We start from the raw sequence: 13403 nt of genomic DNA on the forward strand, positions 1-13403 counted from the left end.
ATATAGCTATAATATGCCATCACTAATTCTTCAAGAGGGATCCACCACAGGAGCCTGCATTAATTATGTATATAAAGGCGCTTTGGCCCTTTTAGTATTTTCACAACACACAACACACAAGCACCACTCCCATCCAGGCTCTGTGCATAGAACTTTGATGCAATCCCATTAAAGTGAATTAGAGTTGCAGTACTTTTTACAGTGCCGGACCCCAATGATCAGTAAATATCCTAGCAATATGCCCTCACTCATTATAAGTGGAAAACCCCTTTAAGGCAGTTGATTGGTGGGAGTCTGCTATACAGGACTCCCAGTATTGAGCTGTTCCCTGAGCTACAGTCAATTTATACGGTGCCGGAAGCTGAATGCTCTGTACACATTAATTCAATGGAAACAGGGGCTGCAATACCGATTTGCGCCATGGAGCTGTCAGCTTCTGCTTCTGTAGACACTGACGGTGGCCCAGTGAACAGAGGATTGCTGGTGGTCAAAAGTGGCAGACCCCTGCCGATCAACTATTGATGACCTATCGTGATAGCACATAGATAGTTCAGACCTGGACAACCCCTTTTACTATACAATAGTATTAGACTTAAAACTATAGTCATTATAATATGGAATTGTATTAGGACATTGCCCTCCAATGGAGGGGAACAAGGATTTTCTGTGTAAGACTAGTGTGCTATAACTTCAATACACCATACAGATATCTTTAAGAATTATATTGGCAAAGTACCTGTGAAAGCTTCTCGATCAATGACAATCCATTCTACTGGGTACATTCTTTGAGTTTCCTCATCCGTTTCTTCTTTCAGTCGCAGGTTAACCTCTTTAGCATTATATGTCAAGGTACTGCAACCATATAGATATAGCAACATGTCTTAGATGTCATTGTATATGGGTAGTATAATGTAATCATGAGTGGAATGCAAGACCGTAGCAGTTTAGACATAGTACAGTATTTCTTACCATCTCAGTACTTTGGTTTTCCAAACATATAATACTGATTATGCTGTAAGCAAAATATGGTTTGTTTTAAAGTACATCTGTCATCAATAGTGCTGATGACGGGTTTCCTTTTAGTTAGTTTCATTGAACATGCCATGCATAAAAAAGAGGGGCCTCATAGCAAAGAATAAAATGGGCCCCCCATTATGGTGCCTTGATTATTCAGTCTTGCCTGAGAAAGTAATATAAGTGATGTTCCCATTACATAGCTATGTCCCATAGTTACCTGAATTTGAGAGAACAGTTCTGCCAGTCAAATGGGAAGTAGTTGACGTTGATGGAGCAAGGAGTTTGAAATATAGCAGGAGGTAGCCAGCTTATGTATCCATTTGGATATACAAGCACATTGCAGTAATAGGCCACCTCAAAGTCTCCATTATTGCTGAAAGCAAATAAATATGTATAAAATAACATAATATTGAATAACACTGCACAGAAATGACTATTCTTTACTGCCAATTGTGAAATTTTAGAAGATCAATGTTATATTGTATAAACAAGATTTATATAATGCCATGCAAGTTTTTTATTCCTAGTTTGCCAAATTCATTTTGTTGTCCTCAGTTTACTAGCTGGGTGTGGATTTCTCCAGCTAGACAATCCCCTGGGTCTCAGACCCCTGTGTGTTTGGTGTCTCTTTAAGGGAGAGAGGTACTATTAGGGTGTGCTGCTGGGATCTGTTGTTCTACATAGGTTTCCAGCAGCGCACAGGTGGGGGTTGATTGAGCTGGCTTGGTGTGGATTTCTCCAGCCAGCCAATCACCACCAGTCTGTTGCTCATATATACTAGCTCATCTGCTAGAGGCTGCTGGGCTTTTCAGTGTGAACAGTGTCATGTTCGTACGTGTCAGTGCATGTGCCAGATGTGTGGTGTGAACAGTCCTTTTCAGGATGCATGGTGTGCTGTGTTGTATGCAAATCCCTGGCAAATCCCTGGCATATTAGCTGTGTTCAGTCCTGCTGTGTTTAGTTTGTCATCCAGGTAGGTCCATAGGTTCCAGTGCGAGGCCGTCCTTGCCGGGACAATCATTACGCATGCAGGAAGGTTTTCATGTTAGAGTAGGGACCGCCAGACAACAAGAACCCTTGAAGTGGGCTCACGGGCCTAAATATCATGACCAAAATATAAACAAATACCTCGCATTGTATTTATTTACATCTGTTTATGTGTGTGGGTACGCTTGGTTATGTTTTGGGCGTTTGACATGTTTGTGAGATATGTCCGCTGTTTCCGAGTTCCGCCAGAGTGTTGCCAGTTCGTGAGTGTGAATGACGTAACAAAATGGAACAAAATCAGTTGGGGAAGGAAAAATAACGGAAAGCAATCCATTTTCATCATTCTTTCCTTTTCATTTTTGTATCAATTTTGTATTTCTGAGTATGCACAAATAATGGGAGTGGAAACTAAACAAGCCATGCAGTACGAAAAAAGCTGATTATTTTAAAATGCTGAGAAACAGAAGTAAAAACTGAAATGAATGGAAAGCACACTTTCCATTTTTTTAAGAACCCATTTGATGGATCTACCAAGAAAAATGCAAATAAAGCTTTTCGTTCATTTCCGTTTTACTTTCACTTTGTACATTTCTGTCTTTTGTAAAACAAGACCCGCCGAAAAAAACTAATTGCACTGCATTTCTGTTCTGATGGAAACTGTGCTCACTTGTTCTCGAGGATTAGTTTAGGTAGCCACACCAAGTCTGGACTAACTCGAAGTATATCAATTCCATAGAACTCTGTCTGATTCCATGTCAGTCGTGGGTCATACCATAACTGTAAAAAGAATATACAAATGATGACATTAAAAGAAGGTATAATATGTTCCCATAAGTTATTTTACGATACTATTCAGGTTCCTATATAATTCTTTAAAATTATCTATGAGGTTCCGACGCTTGTTTCTTCCTTTTTAGAAAATCACAAAATGTAAAGGGAACAGCCCTTGATTCCTTCCAAGATCACATTTCATCCACTTAAATATAAACTGATCAGCCTAAACTACTGTAAATCCATCCAATTAATTTTCCTGTACACTACTGTAAATCCATCTTGTACAAAATGGGACAACTGACTGCTGCACCTTCTCAACTGACCCAGTATTCAAGGCCCCAGAGTCAATGAGTTAAAACTACAGTGTCAAACTCATTTTCACCAAGAGCCACATCAGCCTTATGGTTGTCTTTAGAGAGGCAATTGTAAGGCTGGGTTCACACGGGGCGTAAATACCACGGAAATCTCACAAAATCACCGCACAGAAATACCGCAAGATTTCCGCGGCAGAAATGGTTTTGAAGTGGCTTGGCTGCCTGTATTCTGCTGCGGCCATCCCTCCCTATATAGAGGAGAGAGGCCGCCACGGGAACGGCGAAACCATTGACATGTCACGGCTTTGATTTCCACACAGCATGTCAATTTCAGCAAGGCTTGGCCAAATTTTTGCAAATCTTGGCCACTTTGCTGTTTTATCCCGGGATAAAAATTGTAGGCGGAATTTCCGTGGCAATTCTGCCCTGTGTGAACCCAGCCTAACACTTTATAGCAATAGTGACCACAGTAGTAATAGGGTCCCTTGTAGTGCGCCCAGTAGTAAGTGACCCCCAAAGTGATCCTAGTAATAATAGTGACCCGCATAGTGACTCCAGTAATAATAGTGACTCCCATAATGGCCCCTGTAATAATATTGCTCCTACAGTGGACCCAGTAAAAATAGTCATCTCCATTGTGATCCCAGTTATAATAGTGACCCCTGCAGAACAGCATCCCCCATAGTGGCATCAGTAGTAAGTGACCCCCATAGTGTCCATAGTAATAATAGTGACCTCCAAAGGTACCCCAGAAATTGTAATGCTCACCATAGTGGCCCCAGTAATAGTGACCCCCATAATGGCCCCAGTAGTAATAGTACTCCATAGTGACCCTAGTATGTAATAGTGACCCCCATTGTGGACACAAAAGTAATAGGGTCCCCAATAGTGGCCCCAGTAGATTGTATCTTGTGGGTCTGAAAGGGTCATTCAAGATCATATTCTTAACCTTCCTCTCCTAGTGGATAAGGCCTTAAAGCTTCAAAATAATCATGTAATCTCTCATTTTCTCATTAAAAAACATAATGGGTTACTAGATGGAGGAGATGTGGGAGATATTCCAAGGGGGAGCTGACCTCTGGACTGTGGAGGGCCCTAGATATTTCAAATAGTAGCGGTGTAATCTACAATGCAGTAGTACCTAAAGTAACACATTAAACATGTTGATGATGCCTTTTCTATATCTACAGACTTTTGTTTGAGAAGAGCATATCTATATGATCTGGTTCTGGAGCTGTGGTTAGGTTTTATGGGGAACTTATTAGGACATACCTAATTGTTGAAAGTCAATAATAAGATGTGGTTTAAAAAAAACATGAAAGATTATCTTTAACCCCTTAAGACCCCCCTCTTCATATAGCGTGCGCATCAGCTGTTTATTACAGCTGACACCCGCGGGCAATAGCTGCAATCAGCTGCGTGGCTGATCGGAGCTATTAACTCTTTAAATGCCCCAAACAATGTTGAGGGGTCCCGTACAGCCTCCCCGCGATGAGATCACAGGGAGGCATGCGGGTGTCGTGGCAGCTGGGGGCCTTCTAAAAGGCCCCAGGGCTGTCTTAGCAGACTGCCTAACAAGCCATCCCCATGGTGTGGCTTAATAAACTGCCTGTCAGATCGCAGTATGATGTAATGCTATGGAGCTATCAAAGCATCGCAGTTATGGTCCCCCTGGGGGGCTAAAAAAGAAAGTAAAAGAAAGATCAATAAAGTTTGTAAAAAAAAAAGTAATAAAATAAATCACACCCCCCCATTTGCCATATCTATAATAAAAGTATCTAAATCATAAAACAAAAATACATATTTGGTATCGCCGCATCCGTAAAAGTCCAATCTATCAAAGTAACACATTATTTACCGCTCACGGGGAAATTCGTTTAAAAAAAAATAAAAAGAACACCAGAAATGAACTTTTTGGTCACCCTGCCTCCCAGAAAAAATGCAATAAAAAGCAATCAAATAGTCATATGTATTGCAAAATGGTACTAAACGTAAACTACCAGATGTCTCGCAAAAATGAGGCCCCGAACAACTACATCAGTGGAAAAATAAAAAAGTTATTGCAGTAAGAAGATGGCGGTCAGAAAATAATTTAAAAAAAATTAAATGTCTTTGAAAAAAAATAAAAGTAGTACAGCAAAAAAAAAAAACTATACAAGTTTGGTATCGTAGCAATCGTACTGACCCATAGAATAAAGTTATCATGTCATTTTTGTTGCAGTTTGTGCGCCGTAGAAATGAAAGCTGGCAGAATGTCATTTATTTGTCATTTTACTCCAAGTTTTTCAGTACATTATATGGTGCATTAAATAGTACCATTAAAAAGGAGTTATGATTTTTTAAAAGGGGGGAAGAAAATTTTTTTTTAAAAAAGGCTGAGTCCTTAAAGGGTTAATAACTAACTTACCTGTTCAACCCAAACATTTGTAGTAAGTGTTTCATCAGCTTCTTTCTGCAATAAACAGATCTCTTGTTATTATAGAAATGTAGAAAGGAATGGCTATAAAATCCAGATGAGTTAAAGGGATTGTCCACTATTTATAAGGTGCCCTGCACTGAGCAGCTGTTCTTAGGACTCTATAACAAGGGGGCATCCTCTAAGTCCAGAGGTAAGAAGGGGGTTCTTCACTGTAAGAGCAGTGAGACTACGAACTCTCTGCCTGAGGACGTGGCGATGTTGAACTCGATAAAAGAGTACAAGAAGGGCCTGGATGCCTTTCTTGAGTGTAATAATATTATATGTTATAGTCACTGATTACTTCAGAAGGGTCAGTGATTCGGGATTATTCTGATTGCCAGACTTGGAGTCAGGAAAGAATTTTTTCGCTTAAATGGGGAAAATTGGCTTCTATCTCACTGGAGGTTTTTTGCCTTCCTCTGGATCAAGATTGGGGGGCAAATAGGCTAAACTGGATGGACATATGTCTTTTTTCGGCCTTACATACTATATTACTATGATTGCCTAAAGCTCCTGCAGCCCATTACAAATTCTGTACCAGGGCCTTCCACCTAATGTGCCATTCAAAATACAGGTCATTTCAAAAGCCTGGGTGTGACTGCTACAATAGCACCTCTATAGTTAAACCCCTGCTTGCAGCTACTGATTTATTTGTTCCCTTCTTTATATGGACAGGATTTAAGCTGTTTTAATTGGTTAGTAAATTACAGAGCAGTGGATCAATGTAGTTACTAGAACTGTTCTAAAGGGGCTTCTGACAAATAGATCCCTAGTAGTGAAGACAAATATGATTTATCTGGTTATCTCGGTCCTTAACGAATATCAAATCCTCTTGATTTTCAATATCTCCGCTTACTGTCATTTAATAGAAAAGTTTGCTTAATTCTAGTGGATAAAATCTGGCTTGGTTATATGATGAGAAATCTTTAACTGTAATTCTTCATTATACAAAGCATAAGGCCTTAGTCACACGGGCGTTTTTTCACGCGATTTGCGCATCGCATGACGGATGCGCATGCGCAAATCGCGTGACCGGCGCCGAAAAATCGCCCGAAAAATCGCCTGAAAATCTGCTCCTAGCCGCGTTTCATTAGAAACGGGCCGGAGCTGTCCAGCACATTGCATTCAATGGAGCCGGCAATACAGCCGGCTCCATTGAATGCAAGCGCTGCGGGCGAGTGTGGGATGAATTGTCGGGAAGGGGTTAAATATATAACCCCTTCCCTGCAATGCATCCTGAAAAGTGAAAAAATAAAAAAAATGTATGTACTTACCTGCTCCTGGCAGCCGGAGATCCCCGCGGCCATCCTGCAGTGGGTGTGAAGGGGGTGTGACTCAGGCTTGCCTCTGATTGGCTCAGCGCTGAGCCAATCAGAGGCAAGTCTCAGTCACACCCATTCATGAATTCATGAATGGGTGTGACTGAGATCAGCCTCTGATTGGCTCAGGCTGAGCCAATCAGGGGCAAGCCTGAGTCACACCCCCTTCACACCCACTGCAGGACGGCCGCGGGGATCTCAGGCTGCCAGGAGCAGGTGAGTACATCCTTTTTTTTTATTTTTTCACTTTTCAGGATGCATTGCAGGGAAGGGGTTATATATTTAACCCCTTCCCGACAATTCATCCCGCGCACGCCGGCAGCCCATTGCTTTCAATGGAGTCGGCTGTATTGCCGGCTCCATTGAATTCAATGGGCAAACATCGTTCTTCTCTGCCACAGCTGTTCCAGCTGTGGCAGAGAAGAATGATTTGTCTTCTATATGTTCTGAATGTCGTCGGCGCTGCTGCCGCCGGCCCCATTGAGCGCATATAGAGAAGAGAACAGGAATCGCAGATCGCAGATAGGTGCGATCTGCGATTTCTGTTCTCTAATTTATCGGACGAGCGCATAAAAAGCGCTCATGTGTCCGATACCATTGCAAAGCAATGGTTTTAAAAAATCGCCGGACGCATGCGCATGCGCAAATCGCGGCAATAAACGCCCGTGTGACTGAGCCCTGACAATTGTTTACAGATATCACAATACACTTTTATCATTTACTTTAGAAGTTCTGTGGTAATTGTAAAACCAGGTAATAATGCTAGGATTCTCCCCCTGCCCACACAACATATGGACTTACAAGTGAGATAAGATTGGAGAGAGTCAAAGCAATATAGATATCAACCGTGTCTTCTGGATTTTCCACTGGCCGAACATCCTTCCTGTAGCCTTTCTCCTCGAACAGGTATCTAAGTAAATGGCCCTCTTCGCTTTCTGCTTTAGAACCTAGATAGACCAAAGACAATTATTGCAGTATATTCACCGACAGCAGAAAACTTGTGTGCTTAAGGTCTCTTTCACACGGGCGACAATATCGCACGATTTTCTCGCGATGCGACAATGCTACAAATTGCATGTATGTCAAGCCCATGCTTTCCTATGGGTTCTTTCACAATTGCGAGTCAAAAACCTTGCGGGTTTCGCGACTCACAAGGTTTTGTAGCTCATGTTTCCCTATGGAGCCTTTCTCTCTGTTGCAGAGCCAGCACTAGATGAACCAATAACAGCCATTCAATTGGTTCATCGAGCACTGGCTCTGATTGCCTGAGCGTCACAGCGCTCAGCCAATCGGAGGCAGCGCTTCCAAGAGGTGGGAATTTTTCAATCCCTAGCCAGAAGAGATGATAAAGAACAGTGCTGGGGACTGGGAAAAAGATGCAGCGGAGCCAAACAGCGCTTCTAAGGTGATGCATTCTTTTTTTTTTTTCCACAGCTAGGGCTTATTTTTGGTGTAGGGCATATATTTAAAGCACACTCTTACCCCCGAAAATCCTCACAAGTGGTGCTATAAAGTCACGCAACTTTGTAGCACCATTTGCGACTTTGTAGCACTACAATATTGTGGTATCGCTGTGAAAAAATGCAGCAATATTGAACAGACCATCGAGGCAATATCGCTGCGAGAAAAGTCACGTCGTCTGTGTGAAAAAAGGCCTAAGGGAGTACTACTTCTGGATATTGATGCCGAGTCCCATGGAAATCACTATACAATATCAGCCATATCCACTGCGCAATGCATGTTGCTGCCTGCTTCTGGCAGAAAGACAGTTTTGTAAACACAGTGACCAGCCCAAGGGAGCAGCTGATTGCCAGTGGTCCGAACGGTGGACCCCTGCCGATCTGTTATTCATGATCTATCCTGAGAATCTGTGTTACGTTCGAGCCAGACACAAACATCTTGTCCAGATCAGACATAATAGTTGTCCGAAAAAATTTGTAAACACAGAGAACAAAACTAATGTGGGGCAAGGGAAATCTCACCCCATTATAATAATACGAGGAAACACTACCTAAAAGCAGGGCTACGAATAAGAACTCTGTTCAAAATCTGTAAGCGCAATTTTGGAAGATGTTTTATTCTGGAATCCACGGAAGTCCCGGAGTTTTATTTCTACATGCAAACATATGTTATGCACAACGGAGACTTAATGGACGACCATCAGCAGAAATCGAGGATTCTTTCCAGACTCATAAAAACTGTGCATTCTCTTGAAATGTTACTATTTAATAAGTAAATGTTCTAATACCCTGTTTCCATGAAAATAAGACCTATCCAAAAAATAACCCTATCATGATTTTTAAATGGTGTCCAGGCAGCTATACATGTAAAAAATAAATATTTTGGAACAAAAGTTAATATAAGACCCTGTCTTATTGTCGGGGGAACACAGTACAAGTTCGAATAACTAATGTAAATCCTCAATTTAGTAAGCCATCTAATGTTTATCTGTCTCATATATTTCTTCATATGAGTTTGTCCTGCTGTTTCCTCTGAGGCTCTTTTCCCACCTGCACCATGGGCTGTATTTGAAGCCTCTGGCACAAATCCAGCACAAAATACCGGAAAAAATAGCATAGCATGCTGCAATATTTTGTTAGTTAAGATGGCAGAAGGCATGCTGGAAGCTGGATGGACCTCATCCAAATAAATGAAGTCAGTCTGGTGCTCTTCGAGTCCGGTATGTGCCGGAAAAGACACTTTTGTTTTTTTCGTTGTTCAGCTCCTAGGACAGAGCCAAATACAGAAATCTCAAGGTACTGGTGTAAACTTAGTGTAAAGGTAGTCATATATACCACCTAGAGGTAGGTTGAACAACTGATCAACGAACAATCCTCTGGTGAACAGTTGTTTTCTAGATACAGTCATACACATTTTAGTCTACATTGGCCATTATTATCGTTCACACTGGCCAAAAGTGTTCGGTGACAGTGGGTGATGGACAAATGATCTCAAACAAAGATCTTTTGGGCACATTCTTTCGAAGAGAGCTAAAGATCTTTTCTCTAACAGTAGGATGAAACTTTCAAATGCGGCAGACTTCTTTTGTGACGATGAAAGTTTGTCATCAGTCAGTCAAAATGGTAGTTCCCTGTTAAATGTCACCTGATGAACAATCGTTTTGATTGAAATTGTCCATTTTCATCCATTTTAGTCTAATGTGCATTGTCACTTTAAGATCAGATGAAGATGAGCAGTACCCACTGGAATGACTAATCTATTCATTGCTGTACTAACCGACTGGCAGGAACCCCTCTGTAGAACTTGCTAGCTTACTTTTAACTCATTCATTTCCAGAACATTCGTGGATTTCTACCAGTACCTGACCCAACACTAGAGACCCTAAAAATAAATACTCAGTCTGACACAAATACCCAATGGTGAATCTTCCTTTTACCAACAATACATAAAACACATAAAAAATGAAAATGATGATTATACATACAACATAACACGTAAAATGTGGTTTTCAATGGTAGATGAAATTGTGACTGTAACGCACAACAATGCTGTGACTAAATCTATACGTAATTTAGAACATCAAAACTTGTAGTATGAAATAAAGATTTAACAATAAACTTTAAGTCCTTACCTGGAAAGTAGAGAACCAAGCTCAGTGTGACAATAACCCAGAGCTGTGCCATAGTTCACAATATTCACAATTCCTCTGCTAACTTGGGCAGTAACTGTGTTTCCTTTTGCTGCCCTTCCTCCACATCCAGGCTCACAGTAAGGAAGGTACTATGAAAGGGAAATGTGACCCAGCAATGTGGACAGACAGAGGCAGGTGCAAGAACACTGGGGAATAAATGACATACCATGAACGCACTGAATGAAGGAATCAAAGAGCCAGGACTGCTGGCGGGACACAAGGCAAATCACTCACGGGATGGGATAGACGTGGCTACTCTTGCAGGTCATCAGATTTATCCTCAGTGCCTTTAAAAACAGGACAGAAGAAGTTTGTCTCTATTACATTTCCATGTACACATTTCCATGTTGAAGTGCTGGAAGGCTGATAGCCAATATCATCACAGCTTGAATTGTGTTAATGGACATACACTATTGCAGCAATTGTTTTTAAATGGGCTATTAACGATATTGTGGACAGAATCTGAGACAAATTGGGCACCAATTACAGAATATTGACTTGCAGCTGTGAAGTTGAGTAATGAATCACATTTCTAAAGCAATTTTTCCAGTACCTTCTATTGTTTAACTTTAAAGGAAATCTGTCACCTCCGAACAGCAACATAAACCAAGTTCTGGTGCTGTTGGGTGGGGGAGGTGCAGGGAGTAAGGGATGTATTTTTTTATACTCACTCACTTCCCGTAACCATGATGTCTGTTGGCGAAGTACGTGCGGTCCAAAAATCTGACTCTTCTCAGGTCACTGTGTGCGTATGCTTATAAATTTGTTTGGAAGAGTATGTGCACAGGTTTCAGAAAAAAGACAGATTTTTTAACCGTTTTTAAGCTTCACCAGCAGACAGCGTGGGTGAGTATAAAAAATACATCCTCCAACTCCCCATCACCTCCCCCACTTAGTTTATGGTCCTGTATGGTATAGGTAGTAAGTTCCCTGTAATTTATAATGTTTATTCAGTTTAACCCCTTAGTGAAGAGCCTATTTTGTGCCTTAAAGAGGTTTTGTCATTAGAAAAAAAAGAATCAATACTTACCTATTCCTCCCCAGTCAGTCTTCTTACTGCATCCCCCCCCCCCCCAACCTCACCCCCCCTCGGATTTTCTCCTGGCTCCTGCAGTCCCCTAGGTCACCTCACGAGTGACGTAGCGTTCATTGCCTAGCAGGAAATGCTGAATCCTCGGCAGTCTGGTTCAGCTGCCAAGACTTCGCACATGTGCAGTCACGCTAAAGCACGTTGCTCTGTGGGAAGCAGAATGCCGGCAATGTATGTTTCATCAGAGGAAGAAGAGGATCCAGCCGGCTTGCGATGAGGTGACCAGGGGGACTGGAGGAGCCAGGAGAAGATCAGCGAGGAGAAGATGCCGTAAGAAGACTGATGGGAGAGGAATAGGTAAGTATAGGATTTTTTTTTTTTAATGACAGAAACCCTAGGAATTTTCATTGTCACATTGGTAGAGCCATTACTCTTTGACACAGCCATATGAGGACATGTTTTTTTTTTTGGGGGGGGGGGGGGGGGGGGACAAGTTGTATATTTTAATGGCACCACTCTGGGGGAACATATAAATGTGTTGCATAACTTTTATTACATTTTTTGGGGGGGGAAATTTCACCACTGTTTTTGTTTTGTTTTTACAGAGTTCCCCATTCTAAAATAACTTTCTTTTCTGGATCAGCATGATTAGTGTAGTACCAAGTTTACATAGATTTTTTTGTATTTTTTACTACTTTTTCACAATAAAGAAAAACAATTTAAATTTTTACTTTTCCAGTAATGGAGCTCTATGAGGGCTTGTTTTATATAGGAAGAGTTGTAGTTTTTGTTGGTAACATTTTGGGCTGTATGTGACTTTTGAATTGGTTTTTATTGCATTTTTGGGAGGCAAACAAAAGAAATATAGCAATTCTGGCGTTACTCTTTTAAACTATTTTTACAACATTTACCAAACGATATAAATAACAAAATATTTTCATTGTCTGAGATTTTTGTGGGGAAAAATGCATATTTTTTTAAAAACTGGATTTATATTTTTTTAAATTAAACTTTATTGAACTTTTATTTACCGTATTTTTTAGTCCTTTAAGTAGACTTAAAGTTGCAATTATTCAATTGCTAGAATACTACACTGCAAAACTTATGTTGTGCATTCTATTATGTCTATGACAACAGCAAACTCTGTAGTGGGTGGGGCCTAATAGGCTGAGTTACATGGCAGACATTGAGGCCTTTGTCAGGATTCTGGCTGCCATGGGAACCCATTGGTACCTTGTAATCACATTGTGGGGTGTTGCTGGGAGACAGGAGGAGACCTCCTCCCCTGTAATCTGCTTACATGCTGTAGTTGGTATTAATTGCAGCCAGTAAGGGGTTAACATGCCAGGATCCGAGGCTTCTCTGTCAGTATTCGGCCAAGCCACCATCTTAGGCCTCTTTCACATGAGCGTTGCAGATATCCACCATTTGTCTAAAAATGACATGTTTTTACTGAAAATATTTTTCAGTACAGTATTACAGTATTCTAGACAATCTGTAAAAATAAATTTTCTCTAAACCCACAGAATTGATTGTACAAATCGAGACTAAGCTTTGTCGTACCTACTTAAAGCAATGCATGCACCAACTGCTCCCTTCTGCAACTCTGCCAGAAGATGGCAGCAGACTATTATTGTCATTCACCATCTGACATTGGTCTGCATAGTGTAGGCTATGTTAAACTGCCCATAACACAATGAGCATTCAGATTTTTTTTGTAAATCACAACAATTTTCAGGAATGGGCTATACAAGAACAGATATTTCCCAGATATGAAAGGTTTACGTAGGAGTCACAGTTACTCTTGGTGATTAGCAATAACGGTGGATTTTGAAGCATAAGCAATCATCTT

The 13403-nt window shown here is 41.0% G+C and overlaps 1 protein-coding gene across 1 annotated transcript in view; it reads right to left on the minus strand.

Moving 5' to 3' along the window:
- The window catches only part of CHRND (cholinergic receptor nicotinic delta subunit), a 51951-nt gene extending 41249 nt beyond the window's left edge, over positions 1 to 10702 (minus strand). The window contains exons 1-6 of the mRNA XM_066602605.1: positions 10462 to 10702; positions 7671 to 7816; positions 5500 to 5544; positions 2672 to 2781; positions 1235 to 1390; positions 737 to 852 (exon numbers count right to left, since the gene is read on the minus strand). Of these exons, the coding sequence (XP_066458702.1) occupies positions 737 to 852; positions 1235 to 1390; positions 2672 to 2781; positions 5500 to 5544; positions 7671 to 7816; positions 10462 to 10513 (625 nt within the window). The 5' untranslated portion in view covers positions 10514 to 10702. The remainder of the gene's footprint in view (positions 1 to 736; positions 853 to 1234; positions 1391 to 2671; positions 2782 to 5499; positions 5545 to 7670; positions 7817 to 10461) is intronic.
- Positions 10703 to 13403: the final 2701 nt, after the last annotated feature.

The sequence above is a fragment of the Eleutherodactylus coqui genome, chromosome 1 (genome assembly GCF_035609145.1).
Source record: "Eleutherodactylus coqui strain aEleCoq1 chromosome 1, aEleCoq1.hap1, whole genome shotgun sequence".
In the NCBI taxonomy this organism is placed as follows: Eukaryota; Metazoa; Chordata; class Amphibia; order Anura; family Eleutherodactylidae; genus Eleutherodactylus; species Eleutherodactylus coqui.